Here is a 14,358-nt window from a genome sequence, read left to right on the forward strand (position 1 = left end):
ATAAACACAACAAATCAAAAGCTAAAATCACAGCCCAAAAGCGTCGCAAAAACTACTCAAAAAAAACATCAATCAGCCATTACCAAACTCCAAAAAGCGAGAAATTCGATGATCAAACGAAGAAAGAAATCAAAAAATGAAAAAAAAAAGAGATCAAACTTTTAAAAAGATGAAAAAACAGAAAAATGAATAAACATCACAATAAAAAAAAACAATTATAATACGGGAATAGAGGAGAAAAAAAACAGTATCTCGATACAATCAATACGAATATATACGGCGGGTGGACAGGACACGGAGTTCAGTTCAACACAAACTTACCCCACATTACTAATAAGCGAAGAGGGCGAAAACGAGGTAGCGAAACCTTCCTTTTTATGCGAATTCGATAACACAGAAGAGGAAGGTATGGTAGCGCATCGTTGATGATGGCGATGGTGATGGTGATGCTGGTGGCGATTAGTTGGCTCTGAATTGGTCTGGGATGTAGAGGAAGTAGAGGACGAGCCACTAGTGGGAGGGAATTGAAATTTATTACTGCTTTCCTCGCTAGGAGTTTTCGTTAAAAACAAACCAGTACCGAAATCCGTCACCATATTGATTGGCGAACTAAAGCGCACATATGAAAAGAACAAAACAAAAACAATAACAAAACACCGAGCAATTGTTAAACACGTTGCGTTCGTAGTAGAAGAAAAAGCTCCCTTCAACTCGTCCCACACTGTCAATTTGTATTTTCCGAAGCTATATACGAGTAAATACTACCTTAATAATTGCTTTCATAGGTACAAAATTTAACAATAAAATTGTAACCAATCTGGTTTCATTTCATCAACCTGCTGGTTGGTTGTTAGTTTGATTAAATAGGCATTGAAGCATTACAGCGAAATAAGAAAAAATATAATAAAACTATTACGACCTCTGCGTTATAATTATTCAATTTTAATAGAAAATAATTATCGATTGATGTACTTCGATTATAAATTTAAACCGACTTTATGATCTATGAAATTCAAAAATTGAAAAAAATCAAATCAGTCTTCTAAAAACTAGATAACATTTGAATTTTTCACCAACTTAACAGTTATATTTCAAAAAAAAAATTATTAAGTAGAAAGATTTAAAAAAAAGAAGTACAGAAACATTTTCAGTATGTCAAAAACGAAGCACTCCATTTTCACTTCTTCACAGCCTGATGTAGAGAAAATTATGCTTTTCTGGTAAAAATTGAATGCAATTTCACAGATCACTTTTTGAAAAATCTTGATTCAATTAAATTTTCTCAAAAAGCACCTCAAGCATAAATACTTTAAATAAACTTCGTTGCAGACCCATAAAGCAATCCATAAATCCAACGTCGATATTCGCAATTAAAATAACCAACCCATCACCAAAAAATTTCATAAACCAATAATACCACTACGCAAAAAAAATCTCCTGCCTATTTAACATAATTATGGAAAAGAAAAGGAACCTATTTTCTTAGAAAAAAATAAATAAAAATGATTCATGGAAAAAATGAAAAAAAAAATCAAAAATTATCAAATCTATATCGTGAATTTTTTTCAATTACCCAAAATCAACTCTACACTGGTTACGTGAAATATGCATTAGTTGTAGGTGCATATTTTGTAATAAAATAACAAAAACAAAATATTATAAACATGAAAAAAATACGATTTTGAAAATTAATAATTTCAACAACTATGTTGGAAAATTTTCTAGATATTGCAAAATATGAATGATTTATATTCGTGAAAATACCAAAAAAAAAAAAATCAAAAAGTAAGAAAAAAGCGATTAAAAACAACTGTACAGTACTTGAAAAAAATGTACATCTCGATGTGGTAAATGTTTCTCACATTTAAAAAAAAAAAACTCATCGTGTGCGGTTTAATGAAAAATTCACTACGAATAATAATATTAATCGTTACTACCTATCCCAGACCAAAATTAATTTAACGTATAAAAACGTCGAAATACGATTCAAAAAAATCGAAAAAATTCGTATTCGACGTTACGAAGCATATTTGTAAAAAAAAAATCATCAAAATCTGTGAATAATTAGTATGTACTTATTAATCAAAAATCAATAGAGGAAAAAAATTGCAAGCTTAAGAACTCTATAAAGATGATATTACCTTGAAAAAACTTTGGAGAAGACACTAGATGAATGAGAAGGATGCGAAGATTCGGCTGACGAAGGTAATGAACTCTCTTTATCGTCTTTATCGCCGGTGATGCCCTCCATCCAAGCGAGCGGATACGATAGCCTTTTCAACATCTGTAAATGAAAAATTTCGTATTAAAAAAAAATCATTCAATTAATAGAGATTTGAGTAAAACTCTGTGGTAGGTCTTGTACTTTATTTTTCTTAGTTTCGGCCTGTTTTTCGGCTTCTTCGCTGGTAGACGATGGTTTACTGGTTTGTTCTGCGCCGTCTTTGTTATCTTCCAAGCTGAACGACACAGATGAAATTTTCTTCTGGCCGCCGGTTTCTTCCTCGTTACGAGACTGTTGCCGGACAGGTTTCGGTGGTATGAAATCGACATTATCGGCTAACAAAATATCAGCGTCGGAGTAGGTGGTTTTGCGCGATAACGGAGTGATTACCGATGGATCGCGGTCTTCGCGTATATCGATACCGGAATCGTGACAAGACTGTTTAACTAATCGACCGCTTTGGCTATCCGTGTGTTCGCTTTCGACTACACAGGTACCTAGAAAAAAATTGACGAATAAAAATTTGTTAAAATTTCAGCACCACGATCACTACGTGAAAGAGTATAGGGATACATTTCGTTGGAAAATTATAATTTGGCATTTTTTGACTGAGGATCGTTGATAAATGATTTTAAAAAGTTATCATTTTAGAAGTCTTTAAAACGTTTTTCAACTCAAATCAAAATAAAATTATGAGGAAAAATTTCACTTCATATGGATTTTTTGAGATCCTCAATTCAAAAGTGCCAAAAACAGTGCTATAGAAATACACATCGAATCAACGTACTCTCTTCCGTAGGAGCAGCGTCGCCTTCGAGTGAACGAATTTTACTCGGTACAGCCCAATGGTGGTCCAACGACGATTTTCGCCTTTCTTCTAAATTTTTAATCACAGCTTCCGCTTCGACTAGGTGTGGTACGGCTGACTCAGACGCGTTGTCTTCGCCGTCCGGTGGCAAAGAAGCCGGCGATTCCGTTCTCCTTTCGTCACCCGAATGTGAGGTATCTTCTTTTTCTGATATTTCGTCAGATCGTTTCTGTACACAAAAAAATCACACGTTCAAAAATTCATCGATATTAACGAGAAAATCACTACCGAACGATCTCTAGCAACCCTTCAAATGGATAAAAAAATAGCCTCTGATGGGCTGGTTAGGTTTTTTCAGCCCCCCCCCCAAAAAAAATCACCCCAAGTAGTACGAGTATATTTCTTACATCTAGAATTTTATATTTTGTTCGTGAATCGTATAATGAAATACTTACCAATAAGTGATTAGTTTTCTTTTTAGCATACGGAGGTATAATTAAATCTCTTTCGAAAGCTTTTGGAAATGCATTACCGATTTGACGTTCTTCTTCGCAAGAGCATACGCTGTTGTCATCCTCTTCTTCGGTGGACGACCTATATGAACGTGAAATGTTAGCATTAAAATTGATGTACTTACTGAGACTGACATATATACACATTTACACAATGTACAGAAATGAACTAATAAAAGAGCAAAGAAACTGATTCTCAAATAAAAATTAAAAATCTAGGGTCAAGATTTAAATTATGGTAACGATAAAATTGAAAAAAAAATAAAACAATTTTTGCTGATTATTCATGGACATGTTTTCAGTCTTTCAGGATGGGTTGATGCTTTTTTATACTCGTACCTTAAAATGATCAATCACGTTTTACATTCAAAAAACCTACTTTTAGAAAGAGTGAAAGTTATGTGAATGAAGTAAACGCCCAAAATGACTAAAAAAGAATCAGAAAATTGAGTAAAAGCTGCTTTCGTCAAGTAAAGTGGATCAGTCCTGGGCGATTTTTTCGATTTTTATTGAATTGTTTTCAAGTTCATGATCACCTCCTTATCTTAATTCAAGGGGATGTGTTCTTGAATTTCGTGATTTTCATGTTTTCACTACCTTCTTGGGTATTTCTTGATCAATTAAAAAGTCAAACTTAGCAAATATCAAGCGTGGTTTTGGATTCAAATACGGTCAATTTTTGTCCCAATTTTTCCACACGACTTCAAAATCAACTTTGAAGTTTTCAAAATGGCATTGTGGGGCCACTTTAATTACATTCATCCATTTTCAGGATTCTTCTGTCATTTTAATACGTTTTTAACCGTTTTTTTTTGCAAAATTTTGACAAATTTTAGACGTAGATGAATTTTAACAATCAAGTTTGAGCGATTTCAGAGCTATTAAAGAGTTTTTATACCATCTTAACAAAATTTTATGTAATTTTTTGCTAACTTTGGCCAAATTTCGCAAGTTTTTGCGTAATTTTAAATGATCTTAATGCTTTTTCAAGAGTTCTAATTTAGTTTCTAGCATGTCTTAACGAAATTTTGTGAAGTTTTCGCCAAATTTCATCGAATTTTGCAAAAATTTGATCACTTTTTCCTAATTTTTGATGATTTTAATATTATTTTTTAAAAAGAATTTTAAAGTCATTTTTAACTTGATTCAATATCGTTTCACACAACTTTTGATTACTTTCTCTTTTCCAAAAATTTCGCCAAATTTCAAATCTTTTAATAATTCTAATACTTTTTAAATATTTCTTTTTACATCAGTATTTTAACATGTTTTAAAAATGTTCCCTGCATTTTTTTTCTTGCAAATTTTGCCAAATTTAGATGATGTTTCATTAGATTAATAAATTGTTTAGTGATTTTAATGCATTTCAAGTAGGTATTTATAATGTAATTATAGCGTGTTTTTACAGGGTGTCTAACAAAACTCACAGGAAAAAATCATGACTTTTTCATAACTTTTTACGACCTATTTTTCACATTTTTACCGTATGAAAATACCCCCCCTCTCCAAAAAATTGAATAACTTGAAACTGCGAGGATTTTTTTTTAATCTGTAAGCAATTAGCTAAATACTTCAGTTTTTTCATTTTTCCGATTCTTTGAACATTTTTTCATATATTTTTATTTTATGGGCTTTAAAAAAATTTTCAAGTGTGTTTCGAGCAAAATTCATTATTTTTCATGACTTTTCATGACTTTCATGACCACTTACCAAAATTCGTGACTTTTTTATGACTTTCATGTGATCATTAGACACCCTGTTTTATGACGTTTTATGCAATTTTCGATAAATATTGCTAAATTTTCTTGAAATTTAACCAGTTTTTGGTAAATTTCAATAATTTAACTGATTTTCTTCGGAATTTTCAAGTCATTTTTACGTGTTTTCACAATGTTTAATGCCAACTTATACTTTTGATTCATTTTCAAGTTTTTTTTTTTTTTTGCCATTTTCAACACGTTTTAATGACGTTTTAAGCGATTTTCGTCGAATTTCTACAAATTTTTCAATAATTTCATCAGTTTTATGCATACCTAATTTTTTCAAAATAATTTCTAAGTTTTTCGAGCAGATATTCTTATGCAATTTCAACAACTTTCGACCACGTTCAATTTAATTTTACGTAGTTTTTTCAATAAAATTTCATTAGTTTTTGGTAATTTATTAATTTTTAATTACATATCAGTATCGCAAAAGATGTTTTCGCGTTTTAAAAACAATTTTATTTCATCAGATTTTTTAACCTCATTTTATACAATTTGTGCCAAGTTTTCCTAAGTTTTACTGGATTTTCATCAATTTTTGGTAATTTAAAATGATTTTAATGTTATTCTAAAGCTGACTTGTTGATTCTGTTTTCAACCATTTAATTCTGAACATGGGTTCTCCGCACCAAGGGAACCAGAAAGGGAGGAGGTACCTTCAGTTCTCATCGAAATTTCAAAAAAAAAATAATAGTGACTTGAAGGTGCTCCATATTAATTTACTTTTAGATCCAATTCTCACCCCCTACCATTGTCCTAAAACATAAGATGAATGACGGGCCTTGATCAAGAATTCGAATATTCAATTATTTTTTGGATAAGCCCCGCCCCCACCCCCCAGCCACCAATATTAGAAAATTCGAAAATGTTGATTCCAACTAATTCGAGGTCACTGAGTTCGAAATTCGATAATTTTATTCAAATTCAACCCCTCGAGTTGCTCCAGTCACCAATTTTTTTCCAAAATGGACAGCTTTGGCAGGAATATCCTTTAGCCAAGATTGGAATTTGAAAAGTTACTAGTAATCAACGAAGAAAATGTTTTTTTTTTTTTTAAATTAGAAAAATCCGATCAGTTTAGGCATAAAAATGTCTTCTCAATTCTCATTGAATATATAACAAAATTGGCATGAAATTTACTCCACTTTTGACAGAAACCTATCCGTTCCAGTACTTGATTTAGTCATCCTATTTATAGTAGCCTATCGACTTTTTAAAAATACTCGATTAGCACTGAATACTCTACGAACCTTAACTCTGGAAACGTATCCTCTTTAGTCAATAAGGAATCCGCTTTACCGCCCGGCGAACTTTGTATTTCTAACGTTGTGCTATCTAAAGAGTCAGTCTGAGTGGTAACTAAAGGATCATTGTGTTCGATACCGTCGTTTCGTTCTTCTTTCGGTCTGTACAAACTATCACGCCTATCTTTCTCGGATGCATGGTATATTTCTGGTTTACCACCGGAATCCGACCTACATATACAACGAGAATTTATTATTAAAAAATTACCAAATTCTCGAAAATTCACTCGTCGCCAATATCGTACTGGTACTTACAAATTGTGCGGCGTATGGGCTACCCTCATATGGGCGATATCATGATAAATGGCAGCATTCACGACGAACTCCATAGGAGCAATAACGCCGTACGATTCTGGTCCATGTTCGATGACCAACTGATCCGAAACATTTGGATCGAACATCACAGCATTCGGTGTAACTAGCAATACTCCGCTGACCACACCCTGTAAGTAATAAAAGCATCGCGTTTCGAATCAATTGGCACTTATTGGCAGTCCAAATCGAATGAAATTCACGTCAGCCAGACTATCTGAAAATATGCACGAGCGCTTACCTGACCATCGGTAATATGACGAACATTGATTTTCAAAAATCTATCGAAAGTTCGTACTGGTTTTTGTTGGGTAACTGTTGCTGGAGTCGGTGAATGAATACGTTCGGCGTGGCCTGGTTTGGGTGATGCTATTCTCAAGTTATCCAACATATCTGTTCGAATGAAATAAATAAATAGATTAGAAAACATTTTCATTCGCGATTAAGAAAAATACGAAACTAATTAAATCAAAATTAATCGAACGAAATGCACCGAAAATCCTCTGCTTAAAACGCCTTCCTCTATTAGCAAAATCATTATACAATCGATACATTACACTCGATCTCGATTCAAAAAAATTTAAATCAAAAGCTTCAACTTTAGTCCCAAGCACGATAATAATAAACATCCGTAATAATCTATCTGCCAAGCTTACCATCTTCAGCATTCGTTTCAGCATCTTTATTATCAGATCCCGATAAACGTCGACCAGCCGCATTTTCAGTATCGGCCGATTCATCGGAAATCGAACAATGTTCAGCGCCTTCACTGTTGGTCTGCAAAACACGGAGAAAAATACAAAAATTAGATAACACAGTTATTTACTTCTAATACCTATACATTAATTATATCAGTTACAGAAAAAGAAGTAAAGTATAAAAGGGAAACCATTCCTCTCTCACTTTCTTCTCGCCATCGTTTTTTATTCCTTATCAGTGGCGTAAAAAGTACGCTACACTAATAAGGAAAAATTAGAAAATATCACCCTAATCTACGCCCAGGTCGTATATTTCGTTCTCGAGATCGCGCAACCAACCTCGATATTTTATTACGTTAACGTCGTCGCTCGTGCTTCGCAAACTACTCTTCGTATAGGTACCTCTACCTCTAGTGTAGTACCTAAAACTACCAGGAAAAGAACCAGAGGAAAAATTATCGTCGGTAATTTTACAAATGGCGATTCTATCTACGCTCATTGAAAACAAGCGCCATTGTAATTAAAACCGTCTAAATATAGTAATCGACGTGACGTGAAAAAACCACATGTGCCATTTTTAGGAAATAAATATCCGCATATCGTCTCGAATGCGAAGACTCTACGTGACGTTTGCGTTGCATCGTATCGTTCGAAAACAATAACAAAATATGTACAGAAACGAGTCAATTTTTTGACACGAGATTAAAATTTAAAAATGGAATGTGAAAATTTATCGCGAATGGATGAAAAAAAATTATTGCAAGGTTTGAAAAATCAATATTCATTGATATTCGTAATTTCTCATTGTGGACGTGCTTTTCTTTTTCAGCTAACTTACAAGTCATCTCTTCTGAAAAATTTTCCATTCGAAGATCAATTTGGTCCAATTGAGAATAAACGCTAAACGCTTGATCTTCCCCATTCATTTTATAACCCCGATTTGAACCCCCTTCCCTTCCATGGCCAACATTTTAGAAGCCAAAATTCATTTTTGGATTTTTTGGGGAATTTTTGGAAACTTCAAAAAAGCTGCTATTGTAGCGATTTCCAAACTTTTTAATATTTTTCCATTCAACCAAGAACCAGTGAGGATAATTTTTTTAAATTTCAATCCTCTTATTAGTATGTGAAAATCACTAGTTTTAGGTCATTCTGGAGCCTCTAGCCTCACAGCCAGTTTTCAATTTTCTCTAGGAATTTTTCAACTGCTCTTGAAGAGTCGAAAAAATTTGAGTATCGAATTAGACATCTTCTGGACCATTTTGGAAGGTGGTCGCAAAATGCCAGGAGTTCCAGTTTGATTGTAAATTATTGATCATCATTTTGCTACCCCCCCCCCCCCAAAGGTCAAAAACAGCATATGTACTACATTCGAGCGATGTGTAGACATAGACAATATTTCAACAAAAAATCCTCGTGGAATATTATTTCTGATTTTTTTCCTAAAAATTACATATTTATTGAGATTAAACTGCTATTGGGTGCTGGAATTTAGCGATAACCATCTAACACGATACAGAGGGTGCTCAACATGATGTTAAATGTTCTTTTTTGGCTCTTTCAGAGCAATTAAAAATTTTTGGAGGACATTGAAAACTCGCTGGAGGCTCTAGAATGGCCTAAAATAGGCAGTTTTTAAATATGTGAATTGAAATGAAGAAATTATTATTCACACACTTTGGTTTTATTTTAGGGGGAAAATATATTTTTAAGAAAAAGTTGAAAAATCTTCACCAAAAAAAGAAAAAAAAAACATCAAAAGTCAAAACTGTCAACATTTTCAAAAATTTACAAAAAATTTAAAAATGAGCTTCAAAACTTGAAATGTAGGTTATGGGAAGATTTCCCCTATGGGGTGTTTTATCAAGTAGATACGCGATTTCCCTTGATAAAAAAATTGACATATAGGTAGGTACATATTTCAAGTGGGCTTTACAACCCTGGATAGAAAAAATTTCTACCAAAAATTCTTTCATCTTGGTCATCAAAAAAACTAACTACAAGAAAAAATCTTGAAAAAAGTGTTCAAAAATGGATCACTTTAATTGTAAATTTCAATGTCTTCGTGTATCATTTTCTATGTTTCTGGCTGAAAAACTTCAACCACTCTAACGAAGCAACGCCCACTTTTCCATCCTGATCATCAGAAAAGTTATAAGATCACACAACGCAGAAAAAACAGAAAAAATTGATTCGATAATTTTCATTTATTTTCTTAAATTAAAATTGTCTTGACAATCTTTTTCGAAATAAAATGTATTGTAAATTCTTCGCACACCGCCGCCGCCCCCTCCCCCCATTAGGGAAACTATTGAACACTGACATAAGATTTCATTAGGCTAATAACACCGTTTCAAGAATTTCATCAACTTTTTCTCAGGAAATTTCAGAAACATAGCAACGTAATCTAACTTTTCAGTGCTCCTGAAAAATGACGAAATTATGAAAAATTGGCACCACTGAGTGTGTTAAGATGATTTGCAATCGATTTTCGAACGATTTTTTTCGATACTGCAAGATTTGAATGCGATTGTGTATGTAAGTAGAAAGAGGTGAGATAGGGTCAAGAGTCAAGTTAATGATCAGACGTGGACCTTCCGATCATGTTTAAAAAGATGGATAAAAGATGGATCAATGATCGAAATCGACAATCGATCAATGACTGAAATCGAAAATCGATCGACGATATCGATTTTCAGAAGATCGATTTTAAGGGGTGAAATGAAAGTTAGGTCGATTCTCGCTGAACAGTCAAAAACCAAAGACAAATGATCGAAATAAATCGATTTTGGAGTTCGGTTAATCGATTATCGATCATGATCGATTTTTGGCCAAGAAATCTATTCTTGAGGCCCAAATTGATTTTTCATTTCGAACATGAGCGATCGTAAATAATCGAAAATTGTATGTAAATCGATTTTTTAAAGGCTGGTCTATTTCCAAGGCTAAAAATCGTTCACTTCAAACATAATTGATCACGAGGATCGAAAATCGTAAATAAATCGTTCTTTGAAAAGAGGTATATTTTTGAGGCTAAAATTGATTGTTCATTTCGAAATCGGAGGTCTAATCAGAAGAGACTATATATTTTATGAACTTATAAGACGAAAATTTTTTTAAAAAAGTGTTCAAGTATTTTCATAATTTTTCATGGACATCTCAAAAAAATGTATCCTCACGATTAATACGTATTATAAAATATATTTTTTGAAAAAAAAGCTTGCTCATCTGTCTAAAGGCATCAGTCACACTCTTCTTCTACCATAAAAATTTGGAAAGTTATGAAAAATCATTCCCAAAAAATTATAAAATTTTTTTCGTTGAAAAATTGGTCAAAATTTGTGAAAATTACTGCAAGCACTTTTTTGTACTCATTATAATATTATTATTGTTCCACAATTTTGATTTACTTACTTCCCTTGCTTTGCTCGGGAAATAAATCTCAAAATTCGTCGAAAATCGTATTATTGTCCTAGACAAATAATTTACTAGGTATTAGAATGTTTTTGGAAGTGATTTTTCAGAATTTCGAAATTGTCTCACAAAATCAAAAACGAAAATTTTACAAAACATAACTCAGCCCCTTCGAATCCCAGGTTAGTCAAACATACATACATGTACTCGAGATGGGTTGCCTACGTTACTGGCAAGAGGGAGCTGTCACGTGCAGAACACCCTGTACATTTACCTATATTATTAAATGAAAGAAAAAAACTTGTTGTATTCTTCGATACAAACTTAACCAAGTCTTATAAAATAAAATTACACAAGAAGAGTCGAAAAAAGGTCAAGAATAAAATCGACTTGTACTCGACTAAATTTGAATTATGTATCTACATTCAAACGATTCCTTCAGATTCACGGAGAGGGAATTGTGAAAAGATGTTAAGAAATAAACATAAGCTAGAGAGCTATCTACTACTCGTAAATGGCTTATACCTACGTATTTCACCGTTCAAGAAAAAAGGGATATTCAGAAACGCTTAAGATTCAAGAACCATCATTTCTCCCAAGATCATAAAAGAATCGCTCCATTGATAAAATTTTCATTCGTTGGTAGAGTTCAGTTCATATACTACCTATTGGATGCTCGAAAGCAGATAAATATCGCAAACACGTGACTCGACTCGGCTATCGAGTCTTAATTAATTTCAGCGAATGTTGGCAAGACGATTGGGGAGGTATCTCTTGACGAAACACAAGTCTCCTAAAACTTAAAAGCGACGATTTCCGGTCCCCCCTCGTCACCCATAATATGACTAATCATATACTTTCAACTCTACACCATAAGTACCTCGTCGCGAGTCACACTTGTACTTATACTCGAAAAAAAAATGGGAAAAAATTCGACAATAAATCAGCCTAGCAGGGTAGTTGCGAGGCTCGGGGGGTAGAAAATTTCGACGAAAAATTTTCTCAAGATCAAACCAATTCGTCAACGGCGTCCTCGACCTAAACGTCCGCTGATTAATTTATAATTGCTTATTCGCGTTACCGAATAAACAATTTTATTGCATAACGACGCCATCGCCATCGCCATGCACCGTGGACAGGACATTCAAACGCGTAAAAATTTATGTTTACAAAGGCGCTTATCACATGCCCCCGTTTCGGTCAAAAAAAAAACAAAATGCATTCTCGTAGTAAACCTTGACCTTGCAAGTTGATTTCTTTTCCTTCTTTTTCTCTTCCTTATACTTACTCTTCCATCATAAGCATGGCGTGGTTATAAATTCGTAACGTTTCGCGAGACAAATATCAGATAGCGGAATTACCCTGCCCCCTTTAGGACCCCTATCGCCATGCCACCTACAACAACCATCGTAAAAGCAATTTACTAGGTGAATTTTTTTCCTTCACCTATAACACGATGCCATGGCAGACGGGGGTAAAATACAAGAAAAACTCCAGAGATCGATAATTTTTTTTCCTCCAACCTTCCCAACCGTTATAAATTTTACAACTGACACAATTTTCTCGCAACATACTCGCCAAGCGCCAAGAAAAGCACGTCGATAACCTGCTTTCGATAAAGTTTTTACACGTTTTTCCCCCCTCTTTCAACTCCCTACCCTTCGTTCGTCTTCTGCCATTTCATTCAGCAGGTCTCTTCTTTCGACAACGAAATCATTTACGAGTAGACTACATTTCGATTAAAATTTAATCACGCGTGTACGGAAATTTAAAAACGTACCGAGCTCTATGGTCTTTATTAAAAATCATATCAGATAAAAGCTCGCATTTCTTTTTCCCCATGTTCGTCGTTTTACCTAACAAACATATTCTTTTCGTGGGTCTCTTTTTCCTTCTTCCGTATTTTAAAAATTCTTTTTCGAAAAGTTTGGCAGATAGATGTAAGCGGACTTGGACGATGACGAAGACGTTTTCTCACGCTAATATTATTTCATGAGAAACGTGCTACCACGTGCTTTTTCAGTCTCATTTCGATGTACTAAATTACACATCTCTCGTGCTTATCGATGTAAGAATAGCTCGTCTTGACAGCGATGAATTCGCCATCCTCTCATCCTACATTTCTATATGAAATTAAACACGAAATTTGGCCCCGTCTTGGCCATCTGACCCCTCAGAAACGCCTGAACTTCTAAATTGAACGTTATAACGTTGATTCGAAAAATCAGAAATCCAATTATTTCAGCAAGAAAATCACAAAGCGACGAATTAGTGTAATTTGCGATAAATACAGATATAGTATCGAAGTACATAGAGTTCCCTTAATGGGATAACTATAAGCTTTGGGGTATCGTTTTACAAAACATCTCCTTCTATGTATGTACGTCTACGTCTACCGTCTGCATCGTTGTTGTCGACTTGTCGCCAGTTGCAATATTTCTTTGAAATCCGATCGTACCTTAGCGGTAAATTATTTTATAAAATGTCGTTATATTATTCGTTGTGCGAAAGCCATGAGCCATAGTGACGAAGCGTCCGTCCTTTTGAACGAAACACGACGATACTCGCTTAATTGAAAGACGTTCGAGAATTTCCAAAGCTCCTTTAATTTATTCGCTGTATTACGAAGACTGATGCGAGATACTGCTGCTAGGGCTGAATGAAAAATGCAAATCGAGCAGGAAAAAAGGCCATGGCGTGATATCGAAAATTTAACCTACGTAACTTTATAATTTATAATCATTTAAATTCTACTGTAATCATTATTGAATGAAATTTTTTTTTTCGCAGTTACGTAACAATAATACATAAAGAAGATATCTACTTTCGTATTCTATCATATTTTCGTGATACCTATTTAAATATGAAAAAAAGTTTTTATTCGTTCTATGGCCTACCGTTAACGGAATAATTACAGTTTTTTTTTTTTAATAATAATGGTAATTTTTTTTGTTAACGAAAGCTCATCACGAATTATAAACCATCGGTTATCTTTGACGAAATTTTAATGACAGCCGAGAACGAATCAAAAAGTTTTTTGAAAGACAGATGATCGATTTATAATGTAGAACACGTTATTTTTTTCAACTTTCTGAAAACGATAAAATATACCTACCTATACGAAATATGTACAATTCCCCATAATATTTTTGTAAATCTCAATATTTGCACGAAGTGTGCTCAAGAAACGATATTTTCTTCAATCACCTAATTCAAAAGTGATGATATAATATTGCCTTTCATTTTACATGAATAGTCAGAAAAACTATTAAACGAGCATCATTTCTTTATTTCTTTCTTTTTTTTTTTTTTTTTTTGATGAG

The 14,358-nt window shown here is 33.5% G+C and overlaps 1 protein-coding gene across 11 annotated transcripts in view; it reads right to left on the reverse strand.

Annotated features, from left to right (window-relative positions):
- Positions 1 to 14,358, reverse strand: part of mtd (mustard) — a 443,203-nt gene that overhangs the window by 71,220 nt on the left and 357,625 nt on the right. For 9 of the 11 annotated variants that reach the window (XM_065358692.1, XM_065358688.1, XM_065358686.1 and 6 more), the window contains 9 exons: positions 7,580 to 7,700; positions 7,165 to 7,316; positions 6,867 to 7,054; positions 6,558 to 6,782; positions 3,488 to 3,626; positions 3,012 to 3,261; positions 2,366 to 2,721; positions 2,142 to 2,284; positions 322 to 609 (listed from right to left, as the gene is read on the reverse strand). In XM_065358692.1, the coding sequence (XP_065214764.1) occupies positions 322 to 609; positions 2,142 to 2,284; positions 2,366 to 2,721; positions 3,012 to 3,261; positions 3,488 to 3,626; positions 6,558 to 6,782; positions 6,867 to 7,054; positions 7,165 to 7,316; positions 7,580 to 7,700 (1,862 nt within the window). The remainder of the gene's footprint in view (positions 1 to 321; positions 610 to 2,141; positions 2,285 to 2,365; positions 2,722 to 3,011; positions 3,262 to 3,487; positions 3,627 to 6,557; positions 6,783 to 6,866; positions 7,055 to 7,164; positions 7,317 to 7,579; positions 7,701 to 14,358) is intronic. The other 2 variants (XM_065358691.1, XM_065358693.1) reach the window with 1 other exon arrangement.

This window comes from Planococcus citri, chromosome 3 (assembly GCF_950023065.1).
Source record: "Planococcus citri chromosome 3, ihPlaCitr1.1, whole genome shotgun sequence".
In the NCBI taxonomy this organism is placed as follows: domain Eukaryota; kingdom Metazoa; phylum Arthropoda; class Insecta; order Hemiptera; family Pseudococcidae; genus Planococcus; species Planococcus citri.